Genomic DNA, 20,197 nt, shown 5'->3' with positions numbered 1-20,197 from the left:
TCTCCAGAGATCTCTGTCCATTAATTTGAAGAGTGCACCCACTGCCTCCAGTCTTTCTTCCACGCATCAAAAAGTATATGCTGTGACAAACACCACTGCACTAAACATTGATAGAATAATTAGTAATGGAATTAGTAATGAAATATGCACACTGCTTTTTTGATTTCAGACATCTTTTGGCTAATTAAACAGGAGGGTTAAAGTTTTGACTGATTAGTGTTTATAATAAATGAAGCATGATTAAGAGAAGTGAGATTTCTGGTGAAGGTCTGTTCTGAAGGTGTTTTGCATCGACAGAGGACACGCTGCACTGAGTGCTCCATGCTTCAGTGCTCTGGGAGTGTTTATAGTCCTGAGTTTAACACTTCATCACTGAGAGCTGATCCAGAAACTTCTTCACCCACAGCAGCCATGACTTTAATCCCCATCTTCATCTGGACCCTGATCTTCTGGACTCCAGGTCAGATTACACTCAGTGGACATAATATTCTCTATGTCTAAACGTTTACAGGCACCTGTCCATCCAGGTATTATTCTGAAATGAAGGGCATTAACAGAGAGTTTAGCTCCCTTTACTGTAGTAATAGACTCTACTCTAGATACTGGTTCATTACTGAGTATTTGATTGCATTCAGCCACAGGAGCATTAGAGCACTAAAGATGTAGTTGCTGAAATGTATCAGGGGTTGGATGTTGGATGATTAGTTCTGATCCACTCCAACTCATCCCAAAGGTACTGTATTGAACTCCACTGCTCCATAGTTTTATACCCCTCTGGCTTACACTTGGTTTAGAGCGTGGAGACTTTTAGCACATGTGTGACTCCTCCTTTTAGAGATGATGCAGAGTTGTTTACTTCTCCCATTAATATCCATCCATTATCTGTAACCGCTTGTCCAATTTAGGGTCGCGGGGGGTCCAGAGCCTACCTGGAATCATCGGGCGCAAGGCGGGAATACAACCTGGAGGGGACTCCCATTAATATGTTTTTTGTATTTCTATTCTTTTTGTGATCCTCTATAGGCTCCACTGCTCAGGTGACAGTGACTCAGACTCCAGTAGTTAAATCTGTTCTTCCAGGAGACACAGTCACTATCAGCTGTAGAACAAACCCAGCAGTGTATCAGGGCTGGGGCATCCAGCCGTTGTCTTGGTATCTGCAGAAACCCGGAGAAGCTCCTAAACTCCTGATTCAGAAAGCAAATGAGTTAGTGTCAGGTATTCCAGCTCGTTTCAGTGGCAGTGGATCTGGGACTGACTTCACTCTGACCATCAGTGGAGTCCTGTCTGAAGATGCAGGAGATTATTACTGTCAGAGTTTCCATTATATCAACAGCAAGAATTTGTTCACACAGTGAAACAGAGCCGTACAAAAACCTACTTCAGTAAGGGACTGCACTGCTGCAGTGAAACCTACTGCAGGTGCTGAGTTGAGGATTTGAAACTACACACACAAACATCTACAAATTACAAAGATCTACAATGTGTTTTCAGTGAAATAATCTGGTCAGTTCAGTTACTGCTTTAGCTTCATTTGTGATAGTCTAATGCAGATGTTTCGAATCTCAGTCCTAGAGATCCCACACTGTGCACATTCATCCTGCATTGTCTCATTGAGCACAATCCAGTATCAAATGAACAAGCTCCTCATGGGCTGGGTCAGCCGTGTAGAGCTGGGAAAACACAACAAGACACAACACATAAGGTCTCCAGGACCAGGACTGAGCTCCACTGAACTAAAGAACCCTCCGCAGGACAACAGAGTCACAACTAAACAACATGAAATCCCTTTGCTGGCAGTTCACTTCACTTCAGTTTAACACTGGTTTATTTGTTTCCTCATGATACGGTTAATCCCTGACACATTCATTGATGTTGAGGTTGTGGCCCTGTGGCCGTTGGTCCATTGTTTAGAGCATAATACCATCATTAACATTCTAGAGCTCTTAAACAGTCTTAAGACAATAACCCTTAAAACATATGTACAACACTGTAAAAAGTTTCACCAGCTTCAACTTAAAAACGTGAGTTCAAAATCTGTTTTAAAATATTAAGCTAAATTAAATTTGATTGTTTATTTCAACTTAAGACTTTCAGTCAAATTTGGCTTTGAATTACTTTCTGCAAGTTGATTTGACTTTAAACTGCTTGTTTTTTGACTTAACTAAATACACTGAAAATACACATGACTCATTCCAACGTAGGTACTTTAGTTAAAGAAATATGGACATTATAATTTTAAATTTAATTATTGTGACAACCAGTGTCAATTAGAACATCCAGCGTCATAGCTGCCTTTACTGCTTTTTATTAAAACTCTTTGAAAAGAATATTAGGCAATAAGCACAAACAACAAGCAGCATTTGACTGAGGCTGGTAAAGAGACTCAGCTGGACCCTTACCAATTCTGCAGTATTTCACCCTGAGGGTGAGGGCTCAGACAAAACACAGTTCTCACTACAAAAAAAAAAGACCCAGTAAGTCCAAACAGCAATAAACAACCTAACCTAAAGGCAGCATATATATTATTCGCACCCTCACAGCACAAAATAATTGATATAAAACCTCAAAATAGTAGAAATTGTGGGCCTGCGGTGCATGCTGCGAGTTCTTCCTGATTGTACTAAAGCCCCGACCCCAGCCATAACTCACAATTTCAAGTTCGTTTCACTCCTTCAAGTTTCCTCTTCATTAGTGTAATTTAAGAACTTTAGTTGAAAAGGCTGAAAACTCATAAACTCCAGTTGAAATCACAAAACTTTATTTGATAAGTTAAGGTAAATGACAAAAATATGTTGTCATGACTTATTGCTTAACAATTTTTTATAAAGTGCACCATCTCTTTAATGGCACAACACAGGTCTTTACAGTTCCACCTTCGGTAACTTCAGCTAAATGTTCCTGACTTTGCCATCAGCCATGAGGAATGTTTTGATGACCCATGAAGTGCCTTGGGCCAGTGGTACGCAGAGTGGTACTCTGACTAACACCACATCTTCTCCTTTAAATGTTGGGTTGACTGTTCTGCCGTTTGCTTTGACTCTAAAAGGTCGAGAGGTACTTGTGCCTGCATCTTTCCTAGAAGGTATCAGCAAGAATCTGAACCCTTGTACATTTCTGATGATACATATCTGCCTGGAAGTGGAGGATGAGGCTTCTGGGTCAGGATCATTGCTGAGGCTAAAGGGAAAGGAGTGTTTGATCCAGTAATGAGTATCAGTAATCTTGAGCTGATGAGAGCAGAAACCTCTGCCATAAAGTTTAGGAGAACCTCATAAATGAGCCTGGAGTTATTGTTTAGTACCAGCATGAAAACTATATTCCACCATGAAAACACAATCATTCTTTACCAGATGGGAAGTACAAGGCAGGTTGAAAACCCACGTGCCTTTTTCACTGAGGTACCTGGACACCTCCCTGAAGTTACTGTCACAGTGTGAACAAATCTGTTGAACAGGTCCATTAAGAAAAAGGAAGCTCAGTAGGGCATTGATAAAGCTGGAAGTATCTATTGACTCAATTAGCTCTATATGCACTGCACAGATGCTGAGGCATGTGAAAAGGTCTGCCCATCTGCAGTGGGTAGACACCTTCCAGTGACCAAATATGTCCAAGTCAACATTTATGAAGAGCGGTTCAGTACTTAGGCGGTCAGCAATTTTTTACTCAGCAGTCTTGCCACAGAGATTGTTCCATATGACATATTTGTGTGATTTTGTAACCAGGGTGCTTCACTCCAGCGTGGTAATGGTGTATGAGGAGAGAAACAACATGGCTATAACCTGAGATAATAAGAGGACACTTACCGGTGGTATCAAGTTTGTCCTGTTGAATCCAGCCTCAAGCTCTAAGCAGACAACCTTCATCCAAGAAGGGATTACGTTTCAAGAGATAACTACTTTTAAGAATGACCTTTCTGTTTTTCAAGCTGCTGAACTCCAACTTGTAGGTTTCTCTTTGCACACACTGAATGGTAACAGCTTTTGCTTGAGATATGACATCACTTGGGTATGATTTATGGCAGTGTTACAACCCACTACCTTCCTTCTGCTGATTATCTGCAAAAATCACCCACATCTGAATTGGCCTTGAGCAAGGCATCTTACCCATAAACTGCCCCCAGGCACTGAGATGGGTCAGTGTGCTGCTCTGGTTGTGTGTGCATTCACTCCCCCTAATGTGTGTTTGTGTGTTCACTAGCATGGATGGGTTCATGCAGAAGCAGTTTCCCTAAGGCGATCAATAAAGTGACGGTACTTTCAGGGCAAGAAAACGTCCTGATGCACTGAACCCTATTACTCACCTGTGTGTGTGTGTGTGTGTGGGGGGGGGGGTTGGATATATACACAGCATTTGAGTGTTCATCAGAAAGTAGTAATAAACCAGCTAGTAAATATGACTTCTCTCCATTCGAGTGCTTTCCTGAAAATCCCTCTCACTATACTCAGATAACACTGAGATTCATAATATAGTCGTCCTACTTTTTCCCTGTTTAGTGATAAAACAGTTAACCTCCCTCCCAAAGATTCTGTGGAACATCTATATTTGGTTTGTAGGCCCCATGTTCAGGTGCACCTTACAGCATGCTTTATTTAGCTGCAAATGTGATCTTGGTGAGTGAAAGAACAGAGGATTTACACAGCTGTTGGAATCACCAATTACAAAAGTTTAACAGACAGTGTTTCTGCCGTCATGATCCAACGACATCAGCCTCTGTCCAGCAACTAACTTGTGAATCCCAGAACAGCCCTGAGAATGTGCTGACACCTCTTTCATTTCTGATGCAGTGGAACATAAAAAGGTGAACACCCCAAAAGCAGGTGGTTAACAGGTTTTTCAGTTCCCAAGTAAACATTTCTTGAACAGTTTAGTAAAAGTTGCATGAAATATTTTTTAAATGTCATATAAGTTAGATATTACAGTGTAATACCATTATTAACAGCTAATATCCATTTTTCTGTTTATGATTGTAGAGGATTCTGTTAGTATAACAGGTGGGAGGTGCAGGCGAAGTGCCCCTGGCATAGAGTTCTCTTCACTGGCGTGAGTGAGCTCTCCTCACAGGCACATGCAAGCACATTTACTCACCAGCGCAGTGAACACAGTTCACCGGCGATAAAAACACATTCTCCCTCAGCTGGGAGTGTAGAGAAACCAGGCTCTGAAGCACAGGAACAAACGCGACTGAGTGAGCCTTGGAGAGCCAAGCAGCAGTGAAGTTGGGCTCTCCCTCTTTGCAGTCAGCGTCTCATTCGAAGTTTACATTCCACCTCAAATTGTACCAATAATCAATGTGTTTAAACACTGATAAAAGGTAAATAACACTGAGAAAATTAAATAAAGTGTCCTGAATTTAGGTAAATGCCCTGGATGGAAACAACACACTGCCACTGTTCAGAGTTCTGTTGGGACCTTCTAGCAGTACTTAGTGTTCTCCAAATTGGAAAAGCCAGTCCAGTGTTGACTCGTCTTGTCTCACTCTGTGTTAGCAGAGTTATGACATGTTTTTGTCTCAGTGGAGGAACATGTGAATTGTTGTGTAGTCCTGAAGATTTGGTACTGGATTCTGCCATCTTGCTTAGAGAAAGCTATGTGGGCAGTTTTGAGGGGAGGGGAGGGCCCAAGTTTCCAGAGGGTGGGGCTATCTGTTGTCCCAGAGCTGAAAACAAGGAAAACGGAGCAGAGTGTGGCTTCTCTGCTCAACTCCACTGAACTTTTACACTGAAATGAATCATTTAATGATGTACATGTAAATATATAATACTCATATAGTACAACTTTAAAAACAGTGAATCTTATTTAAAATTTAAATACATTAATTTATTCATTATGTGTAACCTCTTATCCAGTTCAGGGTCATGGTGGGTCCAGAGCCCACCCGGAATCACTGGGCGATAGTCCTTCACAGGGCAACACACACACACACACACACACACCTTCACTAACACCTAGGGAAACTATTATTTGTTTCAGTCACCAATCCACATACCAACGTGTGTTTGGACCGCAGGAGGAAACTGGAGCACCCAGAGGAAACCCACGCAGACACGGGGAGAACACACCATATTTTTCAGTTACCTGGAGCGGGCCTCGAACCCACAACCCCAGGTCCCTGGAGCTGTGTGACTGTGACACTATCTGCTGTGCCACCTTCATTTAAATACATTTCCATTATTATTATTATTATTATCCATATTATTTTCATACACAGTGACAAGGTAGAACTCATCAAAAGAATCATAACAGAAGTGAAAAATCTCGTGCAGTTCTGATCTGAACATATTTTGCATGAAGAGAAGACACTGTGTGCTCCATGCTTCAGTGCTCTGGGAGTGTTTATAGTCCTGAGTTTAACACTTCATCACTGAGAGTTGATCCAGAAATGTCTTCACCAACAGCAGCCATGACTTTAATCCCCATCTTCATCTGGACCCTGATCTTCTGGACTCCAGGTCAGACTCTGTTTCAGATTCAGTTTGGAGAAAGTCCTCAACAGATTCTTTTAATTATTTATATGATTTATATAACTGTCTAAAATAGTTCTCCTTCATGTCTGTTTTCCAGAGTCTGCTGGTCAGGTGACTGTAACTCAGACTCCTGCAGTGAAATCTGTTCTTCCAGGAGACAAAGTCACTATCAGCTGTAGGGCCAGTCAGGCAGTGTACTATCACAGCTCATATGGTCACTACTTACACTGGTATCAGCAGAAACCTGGAGAAGCTCCTAAACTCCTGATTAAATTTGCGAATCAGCTCCTTTCAGGTATTCCAGCTCGTTTCAGTGGCAGTGGATCTGGAACTGACTTCACTCTGACCATCAGTGGAGTCCAGTCTGAAGATGCAGGAGATTATTACTGTCAGAGTTACCATTATATCAACAGCAAGGCTGTGTTCACACAGTGGAACAGAGCCGTACAAAAACCTCCTTCACTCCAGCTGCACAACTCAAACATCATCAGTTCAGTGAAGTCGCCCCTTGCTGGTCGTTCAGTAGAAACTGATTCTTGTTGTAACTCCTGTTGTCCATGAAGTGCTGGACAGTGTAGAGATGACCACAGCTGAGAAGAGTAGTCCAGACCTGCTTAAAGAAGTAAGGTTATAAAATGTAAGATAAAGCACAGTGTTATTTTAATTTCTATCGTCTCCATCCTCTTAGAGTTCCAGTTCATGTTCACAGACTGCATCTGTTTAAACATGTGAGTGATCTCCTCTTCCTCTGACTCCAGCTCAGTGTTTAAAGCCTTTAGGTCACACACAGCTGCTCTGTTTGATCAGTTCTCAGACCTGAACCCAGAGGTTTCCATTTTAAACAGATTTAGGTGTTTAGGTTTTCAGCACTGGGCTTTATTTCTTACTTACAACAGTGTTACACTAATGAAGCACAACATTAATGTGCTGTTGAGGAAGGGAGCATGTGTCAAATTGACATTTAGATCAATGTCCACATCCAGTGTCCTCCAGCAGAATATCACCCAGAACACACTCCCTTGTGTGGCTTCTTCTCATAATACATTCAGTCTGAGGTCACCTCCAATGTGCAGAATACACCTGGAGTTTATGACAGCACACTTTCTGCACCAGTGCATTTATCACATATCTCTATTAGGTAAAGAGGTACGAGAGACAGGGACTGAGCCAGGTTTCTCAGAAGGGGATGATTAAGAGGACGGAAGTGACCACAGTGGCAGATTTAAACCTCAATGTGTTGTAAATTGTTTTCATTTATTTGAATTGTACCATTTCTCCTGGCATTGCGACTGGTTTGGAGATCACAGGTTCCCTAACTTACCTCATCTAATTAGCTCAGTCTATTAGACAAACATGGTTAATTTTACAACAATGCACAATGATGTGTGACGACAGTTCCTCCTGTTTCAGATATTGTTCAGATAATGATCAATCCACGTGGAAGGTTGCAAAATGGGGAATAAATAAATGTTCCTCTCACAGACCATTAGATCAGTCTGAGGTTCAGTCTTAGACCATCAAACTTCATCCTGGAACCAGAGCGTTCAATAAACAGTATTATATCCAGACTGGTCTCCTCTATTCACTTTGAAACCACCAGAAGACAAGTTTAATCCCCATCTTCATCTGGACCCTGATCTTCTGGACTCCAGGTCAGATTACACTCAGTGTGCTCTTAAACATGGACATTACACTCTCTATGTCGAAATGTTTACAGGCACCTGTCCATCCAGAGATTATTCTGAAATCAAGAGCATTAACATAGAGTTTAGCTCCCTTTACTGTAGTAATAGACTCTACACTAGATATTGGTTCATTGCTGTGAATTTTTGATTGCAGTCACAGGAGCATTAGAGCATTAAAGCTGTAGTCACTGAAATGTATCAGGGGGTGGATGTTGGATCATTAGTTCTGATCCACTCCAACTCATCCCAAAGGTACTGTATTGAACTCCACTGCTCCACAGAGTTATACCCCACTGGCCTACACTTGGTTTGGAATGTGAAGACTTTTAGCTCATGTATGACTCCTCCTTTTAGAGATGATGCAGAGATGAATACTTCTTCCTTTAATATGTTGTTGTATTTCTATCTTCTTGTGAATATTTCTAGGATCAACTGCTCAGGTGACTGTGACTCAGACTCCAGCAGTTAGAGCTGTTCTTCCAGGATACACAGTCACTATCAGCTGTAGAACAAACCCAGCAGTGTATCAGTGTATAATGTCTGACATTCCCACTCGTTTCAGAGGCAGTGGATCTGGAACTGACTTCACTCTGACCATCAGTGGAGTCCAGTCTGAAGATGCAGGAGATTATTACTGTAACAGTTACCATTATATCAACAGCAAGAATGTATTCACACAGTGAAACAGAGTCGTACAAAAACATAATTCAGAGACTGCACTACTGCAGTGAAACCTACTGCAGGTGCTGAGCTGTGGATGTGAAACTACACAGTCACACACTAACAGATGAAATTAAGAAAGTTATTACAGGGTAGTTACCTTTTACAAAGATCTACAATGTGTTTTCAGTGAAATAATCTGGTCAGTTCAGTCACTGTTTTAGCTTCATCTAAGTTCAAGTTCAAGAAGTTTATTGTCATTTCAGCAGTATAAAGTGTTTACAGTACACAGAGAAATGAAATAGCGTTCCTCCAGGACCAAGATGCTACATAAAACAAAACATTAAAGTGCAACTAGTGCAAAACTAGTCATTAGTGATGCATTGATGCAGACGTTCCCAATCCCAATCCTGGACATCCCACACTTTGCACATTCTTCCTGCATTGTCTCATTTAACACAACCCAGTAACAAATGAAAAAGCTCCTCATGGACTGGGTCCATCATGTAGCAATGGGAAAACACGACATCATGACACAACCCATAAGGTCTCCAGGACCAGGACTGGGCTCCACTGAACTGATCAATGGACATTGCAATACTTTAATTGTTACATTGTCTAACGTCCTTTATTTTTTTTTTTTTTTTTTTTTTTTTTTGATTTAGAGATCTCTGGAAAGCACTCTCAGGTGCAATTTTGTACTGTGACTCAGACTCCTGCAGTGAAATCTGTTCTTCCAAGAGACACAGTCACTATCAGCTGTAGGGTCAGTCAGGCAGTGTACTATCACAGCTCATATGGTCACTACTTTCACTGGTATCAGCAGAAACCTGGAGAAACTCCTAAACTCCTGATTAAACTCGCAAATCAGCTCCAGTCTAGTTTTCCAGCTCGTTTCAGTGGCAGTGGATCTGGAACTGACTTCACTCTGACCATCAGTGGAGTCCAGTCTGAAGATGCTGGAGATTATTACTGTCAGAGTTTCCATTATATCAACAGCAAGTATATCTTCACACAGTGAAACAGAGTCGTACAAAAACCTCCTTCACTCCAGCTGCACAACTCAAACATCATCAGTTCAGTGAAGTCGCCCCCTGCTGGTCGTTCAGTAGAAACTGATACTTGTTGTAGCTCCTGTTGTCCATGAAGTGCTGGACAGTGTAGAGATGACCACAGCTGAGAAGAGTAGTCCAGACCTGCTTAAAGAAGTCAGGTTATAAAATGTAAGATAAAGCACAGTGTTATTTTAATTTTTAATGTGTCCTTCCTCTCAGAGAGTTCTAGTTCACTTTCACAGACTGCATCTGTTTAAACGTGTGAGTGATCTCCTCTTCCTCTGACTCCAGCTCAGTGTTTAAAGCCTTTAGGTCACACACAGCTGCTCTGTTTGATCAGTTCTCAGACCTGAACCCAGAGGTTTCCATTTTAAACAGATTTAAGTGTTTAGGTTTTCAGCACTGGGCTTTATTTCTTACAACAGTGTTACACTAATGAAGCACAACATTAAGACCACCTGTCTAATGTGCTGTTTGAAGAAAGGGGGGATGTGTCAATATGACATTTATATCAATGTCCACATCCAGTGTCCTCCAGCAGAATATCACCCAGAACACACTCCCTTGTGTGGCTTCTTCTCACAATACGTTCAGTCTGAGGTCACCCGCAATGTGCAGAATACACCTGGAGTTTATGACAGCACACTTTCTGCACCAGTGCATTCACCACACATCTCTATTAGGTAGAGCAGTATGAGAGACAGGGACTGAGCCAGGTTTCTCAGAAGGGGATGGTTAAGAGGACAGAAGTGACCACAGTGGCAGAATAAACCTCAGTGTCACACCCCTATTTTTATAATCTCAACGCACTGGGATCTTTCAGGACCTTAGAGACTCAGCACCTCTCAGTTATGTCTGATTTGGAGATGACACTATTTACTCAGTACAGTGCTCCTGTCACTGCACTCAGGCACTGGGATCCATACAGAACACAGGGACAACATCCACTGTTAGCCCCAGCTAAAACACCTCCAGCAGCCACCCAGAATTTTGTAGAAGGTCTCCCACCCAAGCACTGGCCAGGCCCACACCTGCTAGCTTCAGTGGATTAGCATGTTCTGACGTTCAGGTGTTATGGATGCTGGCTAAAGCATGGTCATAAGAGCAGCACAGTGGCTTGGTGGTGAGCACGTTCAAGTCCCATCTAGGTGGAGCGTCCATGTTCTCCTCGTGTCTGCTAGGTATTTTTACAGCCACTGTCTGATCTATGAACTGAGAACTGTTTTCTCATTTAATGTTTATTCTCAAACTTTCCTCTTGTGGATGACAAACAGAAATAGAATGTGTCCTTTGTAGCACCTCATATTATTCCCCAGGGACATCAGAATTCAGGGGTGACAACCTAAGGCTTCACGTATATTAAGCTTCATTCATTCATTCATTCATTATCTGTAACTGCTTATCCAGTTCAGGGTCACAGTGGGTCCAGAGCCTACCTGGAATCATTCGGCGCAAGGCGAGAATACACCCTGGAGGGGGCACCAGTCCTTCACAGGACAACACACACACTCGCACATTCACTCACACCTTGAGTCACCAATAAACCTACCAACGTGTTTTTGGACTGTGGGAGGAAACCGGAGCACCCGGAGGAAACCCACACGGACAAGGGGAGAACACACCAACTCCTCACAGACAGTCACCCGAAGCAGGACTACCTGCTGCGCCACCGTGCCGCATATTCAGCTTCAGAAAAATGAAAATGAAACATCAATGGGATCACGCTTCAGTTCCATTGTATACTGATTGTCTATTTTTCTTCTCAACAATGTTTTGTTAATATAACCATTAGGATTAGATTTTCAAGGGTAATTTTAGAAAAGGAACAAAGGAATTGTCTCCGTTTTGCTGTGTACACTGATTGTCTATTTTAATGTTCTGCAAATATAACTATTATGTGTATAAATACGTTTAAAGCATTTTCATTCATTCATTCATTGTCTGTAAGCACTTATCCTGTTCAGGGTGGGGGTGGGTTCGGAGCATAAACAGAATCACTGGCCTCAAGGCAGGAACACACCCTAGAGGGGTAGTCAATGCTTTGCAGGGTGACACACTCACACATTCTCACCTAGGGACACTTTTGAGTCACCCGTCCACCTACCAACATGTGTTTTTGGACCATGGGAGGAAACTGGAGCACCCAGTGGAAAGTCATGCAGACATGCGGAAAACACACAGAACTGCTTACAAGAGCAGGGCTTGAACCCACAAACCCAGCCTAAGCACCCTGGAGCTGTGTGAAAGCGACACTACCTGCTTCGCCACCGAGTATTTTCATGTAAGGTATAATTGCAATTCAAACATTATTTTGCCCATTTTTCATTTGATGCATAGTAAAACAACAAATAACATTCAAGTATTAATACATTACTTTCAATGAAGAATGCTCTTAGGCATCACTCAGTACAACATCATAATAATTGCATCTCCCATTAAGATAACACAGTAGGATAATCACTTCATTATGACATCACAGCATCTCAGTATTCTATCATGACTTCACATTAGCTAAGTCTAATTTTATGACATCACAGTGGCTAAAGTGCTGGATCAGACACAGCAGATCTGCATGTAAAAGAGTGCAGAAACAAGGACGGCGTTTTAATGTTTTGGCTGATTAGTGTTTATAATAAATGAAGGATGATAAAGAGAAGTGAGATTTCTGGTGAAGTTCTGTTCTGAAGGTGTTTTGCATCGACAGAGGACACGCTGCACTGAGTGCTCCATGCTTCAGTGCTCTGGGAGTGTTTATAGTCCTGAGTTTAACACTTCATCACTGAGAGCTGATCCAGAAATTTCTTCACCCACAGCAGCCATGACTTTAATCCCCATCTTCATCTGGACCCTGATCTTCTGGACTCCAGGTCAGACTCTGTTTCAGATTCAGTTTGGAGACAGTCCTCAAAAGGAATCTTTAAAATATAATTTATATGATTTTAATTACTGTGTAAAATAGTTTTTCCTTATGTCTGTTTTCCAGAGTCTGCTGGTCAGGTGACTGTAACTCAGACTCCTGCAGTGAAATCTGTTCTTCCAGGAGACACAGTCACTATCAGCTGTAGGGTCAGTCAGGCAGTGTACTATTACAGCTCATATGGTCACTACTTATACTGGTATCAGCAGAAACCTGGAGAAGCTCCTAAACTCTTGATTAAACTCGCGAATCAGCTCCAGTCTGGTTTTCCAACTCGTTTCAGTGGCAGTGGATCTGGAACTGACTTCACTCTGACCATCAGTGGAGTCCAGTCTGAAGATGCTGGAGATTATTACTGTCAGAGTTACCATGTAATCAACAGCAAGGCTGTGTTCACACAGTGAAACAGAGCCGTACAAAAACCTCTTTCACTCCAGCTGCACAACTCAAACATCATCAGTTCAGTGAAGTCGCCCCCTGCTGGTCGTTCAGTAGAAACATATTCTTGTTGTAGCTCCTGTTGTCCATGAAGTGCTGGACAGTGTAGAGATGACCACAACTGAGAAGAGTAGTCCAGACCTGCTTAAAGAAGTCAGGTTATAAAATGTAAGATAAAGCACAGTGTTATTTTAATTTTTAATGTGTCCTTCCTCTCAGAGAGTTCTAGTTCACTTTCACAGACTGCATCTGTTTAAACATGTGAGTGATCTTCTCTTCCTCTGACTCCAGCTCAGTGTTTAAAGCCTTTAGGTCACACACAGCTGCTCTGTTTGATCAGTTCTCAGACCTGAACCCAGAGGTTTCCATTTTAAACAGATTTAGGTGTTTAGGTTTTCAGCATTGGACTTTATTTCTTACAACAGTGTTACACTAATGAAGCACAACATTAAGACCACCTGCCTAATGTGCTGTTGAGGAAGAGGGCATGTGTCAAAGTGACATTTACATCAATGTCCACATCCAGTGTTCTCCAAAAAAATGTCACACACTTCTTACTTAGATCAACATCCTACCTCTTTCCCAAACTGTTGATTAACCATTTTTACACTCTGCTGTTCTTGACTGGTGTTGTAGCTGGTGCACACAGTGCCATTGTCTGTATTAACCCTGTTTTCATTTCATTGTTGTCTTATTTTACTACTTCTCTGTAACCATCCACCAGACTCTCATTAGCAATACACTCTTTGTCTCTCTTCTATTTCTCCTCTTTCTCTCTCTCCCATGTCCTGAGCTGATCAGTGCTGTTACCCTGTTCCTGCCCTTTGTGCCGTGCTTTCTTTATCCAGCTTTTCCCCCTCATGCTGACATCTTGACATCTGTGATGGTCAGGTCCTATGACTGCTGGCTAAAGTATGGTCACAAGAGCAGCATGGTGGCTTGGTGGTGAACACGTTTGCCTCTTAGTGCTGGGATCTTGGGTTCACGTCCCATCTGGGTGGAGCTTCCATGTTCTCCCTGTGTCTTCTAGGTATTTTTTTTACAGCCACTGTCTGATCTATCAAATCAAATCGAATCAAATCAAATTTATTTGTATAGTGCTTTTTACTTCAGAGAATTCTGGTAAGGCAAAGTTTTGACATTCATTCATTCTTTCATTCATTCATTGTCTGTAAGCGCTTATCCAGTTCAGGGTCGCGGTGTGTCCAGAGCCTACCTGGAATCATTGGGCACAAGGCAGGAATACAGAAGTGAAATAGCTGCTGAAATTTCTGTTGTGTTCTGAAGCACCACACAGTGGAATAAAATACAGTTGAGCAGGAACACCCCCTGGAGGTGGCGCCAGTAATTCACAGGGCAACACACACATTCACTCACACACTCAGACCTAAGGATTCTTGTTTTTTTGGAGTCACAATCCACCTACCAACCGGGGCACCCAGAGGAACCCACGCAGACAGTGGGGGAACACACTAAACTCCTCACAGACAGTCACCTGGAGTGGAACTTAAACCCACATTCTCCAGGACCCTGGAGCTTAATTCGTTTGACACTGGCACATTTTGTCACAGTTTAATCTAAAATAAAAATCCCAAATTGCACATCATTCTACATCATTTTTCAAAATCTCTTGAGGCTTATTCACCTCAGGTAGGACTTTATTCAGAAGAATAAAACAAATGTGGGACTTTCAAAACCTGTGAGATGAGTGTTAGAACATGAAAAACGGAAGAAGAAATGGATTCCTTGAGTAAGAGTGATTGTAAATTCAGAATTTTCTTAAAGCCCTGCAACTAAAAGGCTCATTTCCTAAAACCACTCCATCAACTTACAGAACCTTGTAGAAGAGCTGAGTCATTTCCACAAGAATTTTTTTAGAGTTTGTCCTTTTCCCTTTGTGCTCTGCCATGAAGTTCTTCTAGCAGAACACTTTTTACTTTTTGAATTTAAGGTAATAGTATTCTTTAGGGTCAGTTAGCACATCAGTCAAACGATAACATTTTGCAGGCTCTGATTAACAAATGGAGTCAGATTCAGACTCACTGATACACACGTGTCCATTCTCTAAACTCAATATGATTTTAAATTGAAATATTCATATATGAGACCCAGTGTAAACTGACACTTAGCCTAAGAGGCTGAGAGGTGTGCCAGTTTTTATTTACTTCACAGTTTGTGTGTGTGTGTGTGTGAGTGTGTGTGTGTGTGTGTGTGTGTGTGTGTGTGTGTGTGTGTGAGAGAGAGAGAGAGAGAGAGAGAGAGAGAGAGAGAGAGAGAGTGAGAGAGAGAAACCTGGATTTGCATGTGTGGTTTCACACTCCTAGAATAGATCAGATCTTTGTGCAGATGTTCAGTATCCCCCCTAAACTCACAGTCACTTTACAGGAACTACTCAGTGTTTCCTCCACTTCAGTTAGAGTTCATAAACCACTGACCCTCATTACAACTTCACATTACTCTCAGGCTTTGCAAAATATATTTTATACCTCTTAAAAAGTACCATATAACATGATTTCATAATCATAAAAGAAACACCCTCTTCACAGCTCCTCCGTGTGATCTGGAGGTGCAGGTGCCTCATGTTTGTAGATTAAGATCATGAGATCAGTAATCCAGAAGAATGTATGATCATAAATCAAATCACTGAAGCCCTCCATAAACAACAACGGACAGTGAATGTGAGGAAGATATTTTATTTATTGATTGGTTCAACAATTCATAAACAGTTTCCATAAAGCAGACTGGGACGTATGTGCTCTAACACTTGGTCAGTGTTTTGCTGACCGTTGCGTGTGAGTCCTTGCTGGCCTCACAGATGACTGTGCTCTGGAGCCACTGCTTCTGAGTGAGGGTAAATGTGCTGCTCCAGCTGTAGGCTGGACTGTTTCTGACCCCTGAGCTCTGAATGGCACCGCCCTCCTTCCGGCTCAGCGTACGGTCTGAGGGGAAGCCCTCGGAGCCCACACACAGCAGAGTCACCTTCTCATCCACAGCTGCACTGGAGGGGGGCAGCACTGTGAGGGTAGGTGCTTTGTCACCTAGAGGACACACACACACACGCACTGTAAGAGTCTGATAGAAGGAGGTAGCCATCAGTTATTCAGAACTGTGATGCTGGTGGGTGTATGTCCTAAAAGGGGGTTTATTAGCAAAGACCTCTAGCCGACATTTGCCAAGATTGTGTTCAGAGCCCCACATTGGGTGCCATTAAATATATTTAGTAAAATAATTATGCCCCACATAGCAGAGTCAATGATAATTAATTATTATTTGATTATTAGTTAATTTCTTAATTCATTTTTTTAAGCTATATGTTTGGGAGCCATTAAATAATATGTAGTGTTTTTACCTGTCCAATTTTAGCTTCAACATTTAGGTCATCATGTTAGATGACTTTACATATTATATAGCAGAATTGATTATTATTAATGAGTTATGGTCATTGATCCGCTGTAGGTTCTTGGCTCCGAAATTGAATCTGAACCAAAAGTATTAATTCCATACAAGAAAGGTGCACACACAAACAAATGTGCCTCCGGCGCGGGCTTCCTGGAGCATGCCAGGAGCACTCCAGTCCTTGTAGCACTGCAGCTCTGATGTTCCTTTTCTCCCTCTTGGCCAGAGACACGGCTACATAGCTGGTGGCGTTCTGAAGGTCTCTGTGGGAATTCTCCGTCATGTCTCTTCTCCAGAGAAACATCCATGCAGGTCTCTCCTGGGCCTTTTTCTCAGAAGGTCATTCTGAGGTTGCATGTGTCCTTCTCCATTGCTGATCCTGAAGCTTTTGTCATCACGCTCTGGGTGACATTTCATTTTGCTGGAATAAACTACAGTCCTTTTAACTATAGTTTTCTACTAGAGATAAAATTAAAATAACATTTCTGGTTAGAATTTCTGGGTTTGTTTTATCTGGACCCTGCTTGAGGAGCCCAAGACTCAAGAGCCCAAGAGAGTCTGATGCCTGAGAGAGCTGGAAAGCTCTAGAGAGAACTGGGGCTCTCCCTTAACTGACTACCCTAGCTGAGAAGCATTGTCCGCTGAAAGCAAGAGAGAAAAGTTCTTCCTACATTTTTTTCTCCTGTTCTGTTCTGACAGTGTGAGATAGAGTGCGAGCTCTAGAGAGTTCTCCCTTGTTCTTTAGAAAAAGCCAAAATCATTTTGCGCCACTCGGTTTTTAACCAGAATTTAGAAAACCTGCCTTGAATACCTGATTGGTCCTCAGGGATTAAGGATTGGAACATCTCTTCCTTCTGATTGGCTGTTTCCTGTACCTAAGTTGTGACATCACATACAATTTATGACACTTGACAAGACAAAGACAATCCCTGTTGAATGAATATCCCAGAATTCTGAATAATACTTTTGCAATATAAAAGATTATATGTTAACACAAAGTAATATCATTCAGACAAACCACGTTTAACATAAATCTTAACCAAATAACAAACAGAGTATGTGGCTACCTTGGTTCCTACATAAGTTCATATAAAAAGGCGATTTAAAACATATGTAAAATTATTCCACCCATTTAGGGGCGGCACGGTGGCGCAGCGGGTAGTGTCGCAGTCACACAGCTCCAGGGACCTGGAGGTTGTGGGTTAGATTCCCGCTCAGGGTGAATGTGTTGAGTGTGTGTGTTGCCCTGTGAAGGACTGGCATCCACTCCAGGGTGTATTCCTGCCTTGCAACCAATGGTTACAGGTAGGCTCTGGACCCACGTGACCCTGAATTGGATAAGCGGTTACAGATAATGGATGGATGGAATTCCACCCATTCTGATTGTCCAAATGGAATTAATTTCACACATTTGTACCCTATACATCTTGTTCACCAGGTAAACTTGTGTGTTTCTTTGGTTTTAACAGTCTTTCAAAATGTGTAAGAGGATGTAACGCCCTCATCCTGTCATGTCTGTTTTCCCTGCCATGTGCTCTCTCTGCACATAGCTCTGTTTGGTATTGTCCTTGTCTCCGCCTTTGTTTCGCCTCCTTGTGAGTCATCCTCGTTATCCATTTCAGGTGTGTCTCGTCTGTTGATGTATTTAAGTCCCCTTGTGTCGCTTCCTGGTATCGGTCATTTGTTTTGTTTTGTGTTATTTCATTCCAAGTCGTGTTGTTTTGTGTTGTTCCTATTACAAGTCGTGTTGTTGCGTGTTGTTCCATTTCCTAGTCATGTTCTATATTCCTAGTCAGTTGTTCCTTGTTTTCGTTTCCTCATTTCATGTTGTTGTTTCGAGTCCTTTCATTTATTCAGTCATCATGTTTGCCCTTAAGTAAGTTCGTTTGTGTTTGTTTTGTTATTTCATTGATGAAATCACTGTGTTTTAGAGTTTGCGTCCACCTCCGTCAGTCCGCCATCCGTCGATCATAACAGAGGACATGGACTAAAGGTGGGTCTGTGTGTCTCTGCATTCTGCACTCCACTGAGGCGATGTGCCGTTTTACAACTCTTCTCTGCTGGTTATCTCACATCACGATCTGAGCTGTGCAAGGCAACGAAATGTCTCTGATAAACCAGTCGAAAGACTGAATATTAAAGTAAAATCCTAAAAGTCAAAATTCTTATTAGAAATTAATAAAACAATCTCCACTACAAAAAATAATCACCCTTTTCCTATGTACACTGTCTATTTTCCTCCTCAACAATGTTCTGTAAATATAACTTTTAGGTGTACAACTAACAAGCTTTTTTATGTAAGGTATAATTGTAATTCATACATTATTTTCCTCCATTGTCTTTTGGTGTGTAGTATTACAAATGACAAATGCAATAAAAAGACACCTAATAATTAAGTATTATGCACTACTTTTGATGATGGAACTCATAATGGTTGCAGTGACTAATAATGGTTTGATCACTTACCCTTTTAAAAGTACTCCATTTTATGGTTAAATTCTGTTGAATATAATGACAATTGCCATTTTTAATACTACACAACTGTTACCGTGAAATGACAAATGCGCGGCACCAAACTCAACATGGATGAACTTATTTACTGAAGTCAAATATCTCTTGAAAGGTCTGTTCTGAAGGTGTTTTGCATCGACAGAGGACACGCTGCCCTGAGTGCTCCATGCTTCAGTGCTCTGGGAGTGTTTATAGTCCTGAATTTTACACTTCATCACTTAGAGCTGATCCAGAATCTTCTTCACCCACAGCAGCCATGACTTTAATCCCCATCTTCATCTGGACCCTGATCTTCTGGACTCCAGGTCAGACTCTGTTTCAGACTTAGTTTGGAGAAAGTCCTCAAGAGGTTCTTTTAAATATTGTTTATATGGTTTTAATTACGGTGTAAAATAGTTCTCCTTCATGTCTGTCTTCCAGAGTCTGCTGGTCAGGTGACTGTGACTCAGACTCCTGCAGTGAAATCTGTTCTTCCAGGAGACACAGTCACTATCAGCTGTAGGGTCAGTCAGGCAGTGTACCAAGACTCATTAGGCCAACGCTTACACTGGTATCAGCAGAAACCTGGAGAAGCTCCTAAACTCCTGATTAAATTTGTGAATCAACTCCAGTCTGGTTTTCCAGCTCGTTTCAGTGGCAGTGGATCTGGAACTGAATTCACTCTGACCATAAGTGGAGTCCAGTCTGACGAATCAGGAGATTATTACTGTAAAAGTGTCCACAATGGTCCTGTGTTCACACAGTGAAACAGAGCCATACAAAAACCTTCTTCAGCTAAAGAGACTGCACTGCTGCAGCTGCTGAGCTGAGGATGTGAAACTGCACAATCTGGCTCTTATACAACCCTCAGAAATGAAAAAAGCAAAGTTGTCCTTAATGCCTCTGTAGTTTCACCTGGAGAACAATGTAGAGCATTCTCAAACTTTTAGATCAAGTACCACCCATTATCAAAACAATACTTCTAAGTACCACCTATGAGTCTCATGGTAATATGTTAGGTAGGAATGTAAAGCTGGCTGGGAGGGGTGTGGGTCTGGGATGCCAGATTTCACTGCTGAGCCTTTTGGA

At 41.9% G+C, this 20,197-nt stretch overlaps 2 gene segments (V, D, J or C); both read left to right on the top strand.

Annotated features, from left to right (window-relative positions):
* The first annotated feature begins 12,685 nt into the window (after window positions 1-12,685).
* On the top strand, window positions 12,686-13,188 carry LOC136695149 (probable non-functional immunoglobulin kappa variable 6D-41). The segment is given in 2 exon segments: window positions 12,686-12,734; window positions 12,851-13,188. Coding segments are annotated over 2 exon segments (387 nt in total).
* A 6,197-nt stretch (window positions 13,189-19,385) lies between these two features.
* LOC136694934 (Ig kappa chain V-V region L7-like) lies at window positions 19,386-19,875 on the top strand. The segment is given in 2 exon segments: window positions 19,386-19,434; window positions 19,550-19,875. Coding segments are annotated over 2 exon segments (375 nt in total).
* Window positions 19,876-20,197: the final 322 nt, after the last annotated feature.

The sequence above is a fragment of the Hoplias malabaricus genome, chromosome 4 (genome assembly GCF_029633855.1).
Source record: "Hoplias malabaricus isolate fHopMal1 chromosome 4, fHopMal1.hap1, whole genome shotgun sequence".
Lineage (NCBI taxonomy): Eukaryota > Metazoa > Chordata > Actinopteri > Characiformes > Erythrinidae > Hoplias > Hoplias malabaricus.
Note: the sequence above shows the minus strand (reverse complement) of the source record. Positions and strands in the feature narration are given on the sequence as shown.